The 7,747-nt window shown below is 53.5% G+C and overlaps 1 protein-coding gene across 1 annotated transcript in view; it reads left to right on the top strand.

Moving 5' to 3' along the window:
• The first annotated feature begins 808 nt into the window (after positions 1-808).
• The window catches only part of LOC133348716 (histone-lysine N-methyltransferase SETD1B-like), a 31,734-nt gene continuing 24,795 nt past the window's right edge, over positions 809-7,747 (top strand). The window contains exons 1-4 of the mRNA XM_061561653.1: positions 809-1,300; positions 4,537-4,691; positions 6,606-6,704; positions 7,099-7,369. Coding sequence (XP_061417637.1) covers positions 1,198-1,300; positions 4,537-4,691; positions 6,606-6,704; positions 7,099-7,369 — 628 coding nt within the window. The 5' untranslated portion in view covers positions 809-1,197. The remainder of the gene's footprint in view (positions 1,301-4,536; positions 4,692-6,605; positions 6,705-7,098; positions 7,370-7,747) is intronic.

The raw sequence follows: 7,747 nt of genomic DNA, 5'->3' as shown, positions 1-7,747 counted from the left end.
GGTGGAGGAGGAGTGGAGGAGGAGGGGAGGGGGGAGGAGGGGGAAAAGGGGGGGGGGGAGGAGGAGGGGTGGAGGAGGGGGCGAGGAGGGGAGGGGTGGAGGAGGGGAGGGATGGAGGAGGGGAGGGGTGGAGGAGGGGTGGGGTGGAGGAGGAGGGGAGGGGTGGTGGAGGGGAGGAGGGGAGGGGGAGGAGGGGCGGGGTAAAGGAGAGGAGGAGGAGGGGAGGGGGTGTAGGAGGATGAGGGGGAGGAGGGGGGGTGGAGGGGAGGAGGGGGTGGAGGGGAAGGGGGTGGAGGGGGAGGGGGGGAGGAGGGGGAGGGGTAGAGGAGAGGAGGAGGAGGGCAGGGGGTGTAGGAGGATGAGGGGGAGGAGGGGAGGAGGGGGAAGGGGAGGGGGTGTAGGAGGAGAGGAGGAGGGGAGGGGGTGTAGGAGGATGAGGGGGTGGAGGGGAGGAGGGGAGGGGGTGTAGGAGGATGAGGGGGTGGAGGGGAGGAGGGGAGGGGGTGTAGGAGGATGAGGGGGTGGAGGGGAGGAGGGGAGGGGGTGTAGGAGGATGAGGGGGTGGAGGGGAGGAGGGGGTGGAGGCGGAGGGGAGGGGTGGAGGAGGAGGGGTGGAGGAGGGGAGGGGGTGTAGGAGGAGGAGGAGGGGAGGGGGTGTAGGAGGAGGGGAGGGGGTGTAGGAGGATGAGGGGGTGTAGGATGAGGGGAGGGGGTGTAGGGGAGGAGGGGGGGGGGTGTCCCGGAGCCCACGCGAATCTGCGCGCGCACGAATCTGCGGCTGGGCCTGGCGGGACGGGACGCGGGGGGCATCCACCAGCAGCAGCGGCGGCGGCGGCGGCCGCAGCAGCAGCAGCACACAGGGCACAGAGCACAGAGGCGGGAGGCGAGCGAGAGGCAGCGACTCTCCCACAATATGCGGCCACACGCCTCTTCTCCTGCTGCTGCTGCTGCTGCTGGCAACCCCCTTGCTGTTGCTGCTGCCATTCGTCTTGTTGCCGCCGGCGCCCCGACGGGACTACGCGGCCAGACGTGGGTGCCGTTTTGTGGAAGCTTGATGCTGATGCTGCTGATGGTGGTGTTGGTGTTCGTGTGAAGAGGCTTTTGGTGGTCGGTGGTCTTCTGGGCCGCCTACTACTTCCCGGGGTGTCCTCCACCCCCTTCCTCCTCCTTCTGCTGGGAAGAAGGGCAGAGAGGGTCATGTCGTCCAGGTCTTCGGGAGAGGCGAGACCCGGGCAGCGACCGGCTGTCAGGGTCCACGAACAGACGGGAGCTGGAGACAAGAGAGGAGCTGCTGCTGCTAGTGAGAGACATACAGTCTACACTGTCATCTGTGTGGAAGCTTCAGCAACATGATAAGCATCGATAACCGCTTCCTCATCATCATCAGCAGCAACAGCAGCAGCTTCTACATCATCATCGTCAGTCATGAGCGTGGTTAGCATGATCAGGAACTTCATGGGCTTCATCATCAACTTCATAATAATTACCAACAGCAGCATCTCCATCATTATCATCAGCAGCAGCAGCAACTTCTTCATAACCAGCTTCGTAATCATCATCATCATAGTTAACACCAACAGCAGCATTTCCAGCATCAGCGGCAGGAGCAACTTCATCATCATCAGCAGCAACTTCTTCATAACCAGCTTCATAATCATCATCATAGTTAACACCAGAAGCTTCACTTTCAGCAGCAAGCGTGTCATCATCATAATCATCCACTTCATTATCATGTCACCATCATCAGCATCATGTCACCATCATAATTACGAGTTACCAATATGATTTGTGTCACGATACAGTATTTTTGTCACCAGCATCATCATCGTCATCGTTGTTTGTTGTCGTCTGAGTCTGGCTGCTGATGCTGAACCGAATTTCAGAGACACACACTCTGAACACACTCATGTTATTGTATGTACAGTGTCCATGTGTGAAAAATGTATATGTGTACTTTGTTAATTGCGTGTGTCATGATGTGGCGTGTTTGGTGTCTGGCACGAGTTCAGTGTGTACACACACACACTGTGTACACACACACACATGCACAATAAATAGTATGTGCCTTGGACAATATGCTGTGTGTATTGTGCATGCACAACACGCTGTCCAATACACAGTGTATTTTATGATACAATACACTGCTCATTGTACATTAGTATTCACGCAGCACACGTGTGTACCACACACAGTACATACTAATAGACTCACACCGTTTGGACTCTTGCCATGTGGACAGTGGCGTGTGTGTTTTGCACGTACAGTACACGGTGTGCACTGTACACGCAACACACGTGTTGCGTGTACAGTGCACACGGGCACTGTACGTACTGTATGTCACGTGGGGACACGAACAGACAACACAGACGACTCAACACGTACACCTATGTGATGTAGTTATTTTGGAAAGTAATCACTTTGTGCGTGTGTGTATTTTGTGTGCTCTATGACGCCTGGGCAATATTTGTGCGTGTTCTATGTACGTACACATTTCGTACTGCACACATTTTCACAATAGTACTGTTTATCACGTGGACATACACTTTTGTGTATTCACATTCCGTGGGGGGTACGTACTTTACACGTGTGTACATTCTTGCCATGTGTTTGCAGTGCATGAACTGTCACGTGTTGAATCAATCTACTCGCTACTTGGTACACGTACAGTATGTATTCTGTCACATGTATACTTGTTTGTAGTGTGTTCTACATACATCATACGTATGTACGTGGAACACTCATGTGCACAAACTCTTACACTTGTACACATACGATGTGCCCACACTATCTGCTACATGCAGTGCAAGTCTCAGCAATATGTACCAGTGTGTACACACTGCACGTGTATACACTGTAGGTGCACACGTGCTACAACATAGACTTTGTACTCCCTGTCTCTTGCACGGGGAGTGTTTTTCGTTTAATGTCTACATAGTAGTACATGTGTGTACTGTATGTACACACTAACAACATAATACATGGACAATGTCTTCATCACTGTATTGTATGTGTGTGCATTCTACTTGAAGTATACGTGTGTGAATGCTGTACACGTTTTGCTTACAGAACATGCGTATTCACACACGTGTACACACTACGTAACACATTTGTTCTGAATGGCACGTGTAGAACACGCATTGTGTGTGTGTACTGTACAAGTGTGTCATACAGCCCACGTGTGTTCCAGACTGCGCACGTGTACGCACGAAGCATGCCACAAAGTACACCCATGATGTCCGTCACTTTTACAGGAAGCCCACTTCGTGTTTTCTACGCACGGCTACACGTGTGTAAAGTCAACGTGTGTGCGTACAGCACATGCGTGTACGTCCTGCCCGTTCGCACACCACCGATACTGCACGCGCTGTAAGCACGCACATTCCACGTGTGTGTACAGTAGTACAGTGCACGCGTGCAGCACAGCGTGGTAAGCGCAGTGATGCACTGTACGCACTGTACACAATCCAACACATGGCATGGGTATGCGCCTACGTATGAGCGCATTGCACCCTCTGCACGTGTGCGTTATACACCAACTTGTTTGTTTGGGGGACGGGCAAACGTGTTGGACGAGTATGCGACGTGAGTCTATGTGTTCGCGCTCACTGGGTACTCGCTCGCTCGCTCTCCTTCCACACGGTGCAGTGTCTGGCTGCTGGAGAACGACCCACGTAGGTTTGTAAGATCGTGGTCGTAGGGATGCTACTGACGTCCTTTCGCTGTACTCGCAGCAGCAGTAACAATAGCAGCAGCGCTGCTCCTGACGGCGCTAACCTCGCCGAAACCCCCCGCCGCTGCTGCCGCTCCTTCTACCACCGTTACTGCTGCAGTCCCTGCTGCCTCTACTGCTGCTGCTGCCACGAACACTGCTGCTGTTGCAGCTTGCTACTGCTACTACTGCTGCTGCCACGAACACTGCTGCTGTTGCAGCTTGCTGCTGCTGCTACTGCCACGAACCCTGCTGCTGTTGCTGCTGCTGCCACGAACACTGCTGCTGTTGCAGCTTGCTGATACTGCTGCTGCTGCTACTGCTGCTGCCACGGACATTGCTGCTACTGCTGCTACTGCCACGAAGCCTGCTGCTGTTGCAGCTTGCTACTGCTGCTGCTGACACGAACACTGCTACTGTTGCAGCTTGCTGCTGCTGCTGCTACTGCTGCCACGAACACTTCTGCTGTTGCAGCTTGCTACTGCTGCCGCTGCCAGTCACCCTGCTGTTGCTGATACTCTAGCTGCTGCTACCTCTACTGTTGCTACACCTGCTGCTGATACACCTGCTGCCACTAGCCCCTGCCACTGCTGCTACTGCTGCTACTGATACTCCTGGTGCTGATGACCTCTGTTGATACCCCTGGAATTACTGCTACCTCTGCTGCTGATACATCTGCTGCCACTAGCCCTTTCCACTGCTGCTACTGCTGCTACTGATACTCCTGGTGTTGATGACCTCTGTTGATACCCCTGGAATTGCTGCTACCTCTGCTGCTGGCGGTACCTCTGCTGCCCCCTAAAACGCGACTGTCACTCCTGCTGCAGGCTCCGTGAACGGGGTGATCCCTGGAGGAGGAGGCGCTGCAAGCGGAGGAGCGAAGAAGCAGCACTGGAGGAGCTACAAGCTGCTGGTGGATCCAGCGCTGAAGAAAGGCCAGCACAAGCTCTACCGATACGATGGGCAGAGCTTCCAACCGCAGGTGACGTGTGTGAGCGAGCGAGTGTCTTGGAGGAGCGACGCTCACAACAACGAGCGGAGCGCCGGGTGGCTAAAGCACAGCAAGTTGGTACAGTAGGGGGCATAGGTGGTGCATCAGCCAGTCATCTCGGTCATCTCGGTCAGTCGACCCGTGACCTCCTGCCAGCGGGCGTTCGACACTTCACGTGGCCTCAAGGTGCACTTGGCCTGGCACAAGCGTCGTGGTGACGTCACCGCCACTTAGTGGCAAATGGCGGTTGTTGTTGTCTTGGCTGACTGTCTGGGCCAGTGGTGTTGGCGAGTAGCACCTATGAAGGCCGGAAAGCTACGCATGGGGGTGGGTTGCCAGCACCACGCCCGGCCGCCTTTGTCTCCCCAGTTACGATGTTTGCACAACGCACCAGATACTCAATTGAGGCTGAGTCGACCTAGGGGAGGGCCCAGGACCGACTTTGGCCACTAGCGGGAATCAAACTCGGGTGCTCGCTTACAGCACTTGATCTTTGTATTTCTCTTTGTCTGCCTGACTGAGTACGATTGAGTGAGTTTCTGAATCACTTAGTGTTACATGTTTTCTAATTGGAGTGTGTCAGTGTGTCAGTGTTTTAGTGAGTGTCTGAATGAGTGTAGCGGTTGAATATCTGAATGAGTGTGAGTGTGTCAGTATGTTTGAGTGGCTGAATGACTTGGTGTCATACGTGTGAGGGATGGGAGTGAGTGAGTGTCATTGAGTGTGAGGATGTGTGTTGCTATGTTTGTGTGAGTGTCTGGATGACTAAGTGTGTGAATTGGGTGTGTGAATTAGATTTGGTGAGTGAAAGAGTGTGAATGATTGTGTGTGTGGGGCTTTGTGTATGATTCTGTGTGTGTAACGGTGCGTGGAACGATCCTTGTGTGTGTGTGACTGTTTCCGGCAGTATTTCTCACTGTTTATGTGTAACTTTGAGACTGTGTCTGTGTGTGACTGCTTGAAGCTGTGTGACTTTGTGTGTGTGTGCGCGACCGTGTTAAGAGTGAGTGAATGAGTCTGTGAGTTTGAGTGCAAGTTAAAATTAGTTTCTGCGTTTTGGTGTTTGAATGCAAGAGTGAGTGTCTAATTGAGTGTGATTGAGTGGGTATATATTTACGTCTGTGAGAGTGTGTGTGTTTAAATGCGAGTGAATGAGTGCCTGAGTGTGTGAATGTGTATTCGAGTTAGTGAGAACCTTGAGTGTATGGGTTTGTGAGTGTGTATTTAAGTGTGTGTGTGTTTTTTTTCTGTGTTCATGGTGCCGGGGAGTGGTGGAACAGCAAACCCAGAAACCTGAGTTTGATACACGGCTAACATAAGTGGCGAAGTGTTGTCACATCCGTTCCTGGGCCTCCCGCCTAGGCCTACTCAACTTTAACACGAGTACCTGTTACAGTGTGTAAGCGTAGGCAACGGGGAGGCCCAATGTGGTTCTAGCCACACCACACATCTGTGCGCTTATGATGCATTCTCGCATCACGTAAACCTTAGAGCTATTCTCTGTGTAATCGGTGACTGGGTGCTGTCTAAAGCAGCACCCCAGCCCTCCACCAGGCAAACCACACACAACACCACACCGCCAAGACAAAAACCCGAATCACAACAACTAAACACCACAGCCCCCTGTCTGCCCTCCACCCTGGGTTTCACAGCGCACACATATTGGCCTACGGGAGCTCACGTAGAACAATAGGGCAATTTAATTGTCCCTTTGAGCTCCTTTCCCCGACAGCGCGCTAATTGAAGCCGTTTCACCTGCGAGTGTTTTCACCGCAGCCTCGCCGTGTCCCGCTCCTTCGCTGGCCCTCCCCCCTTTGCGATGCCCCCTTCGTGTGCCATGACCTTGCCCTGACCCCTCGCGCCACTGCCATGCCCACCACCACCCTCCACCCGTGCATCTTACAGAATCCCGGGCTGCCGCCCGTCACGTCCGTACATGACCCGCGCGCTTCCCGGCGATGGACGCGAATCGTGGAGGCCGAGTTGCCACTGCCCAAGTTCAAGGTGAGGCCTGCGACAGGGCTTGTTGTGACGTGGGCGACACCATGGTTCGCCGTACGTACAGTGGTTCGCGAATCGTACGCGCTGTACGCAATGCCTTCATGTCACCCCTGCAAGCCACCAGTGGGCTGTTACATTCACTGCACTGTTTAAAAGAAAGTAATTGTTGAAACGATTTGCTATCCTGAGTTGTGACAATAGCATTGGAGGGGTAGTTGTGAATGGTGATTCCATCCACCTGTCGTGTCTCGATTCTAATTTCGGAATTAGTCGCAAATCGTTACACACCTAATTAATATGACACTTTAATGAAATCATGAGCTGATGGCTGGTTTCACTCGTTCTTTTCTCCGCTAATGCCCCCCCCCCTCCCAATCCAATGACCCTCTCCCGGCAGATTGATGAGTATTACGTGGGCCCGATCCCGCCGAAGGAGGTGACCTTCGCGAAGCTCAACGACAACATCAAGGAGCACTTCCTAACGGACATGTGCAAGAAGTTTGGCGACATTGACGCCATGGAGATCCTGCACCATCCCAAGACGAGGAAGCACATGGGCCTGGCCAAGGTGATCTTCACCACGGTGAAGGCGGCCAAGGAGGCTGTGGAGAAACTGCACAACACGTCTGTGATGGGAAACCTCATGCACGTGCTGCTCGACAACGGAGGTGAGGGGGCGGTGTGGTATGCTGCAGCGTGCAGTGGAGGAATGAATGAGAGATAGTCCCTTTCACTTGCTGGATCGTGGTGACTAGAATGTGATGCATAAAAGTCATCGACAAGGGATTCCCTTATAGCCATTTCAGAATGTGCTATTAGTGAGCACCTAGGAAGGTTAGCACAGCACACGAGGTGTGGACAGAACCATGATGTTTATACATCACACCAGGTTGTCCTTCCCCGCACTTCCGATAAGCGTGGTTAGCTATGTGCGGTGTGAAAGAAGTTCAACATACATACTGAGAAGGAGGCCCAGGACTGGTGCAGATAATGGCCACTGGTGTTTGCCGTGAGCGGGAATCAAACTCAGGTCGTCGGGTTCGTAG

This window comes from Lethenteron reissneri, chromosome 28 (genome assembly GCF_015708825.2).
Source record: "Lethenteron reissneri isolate LAM-NWPU_2019-01 chromosome 28, ASM1570882v1, whole genome shotgun sequence".
NCBI lineage: Eukaryota > Metazoa > Chordata > Hyperoartia > Petromyzontiformes > Petromyzontidae > Lethenteron > Lethenteron reissneri.
This window is presented reverse-complemented; position numbering and strand designations above follow the sequence as displayed.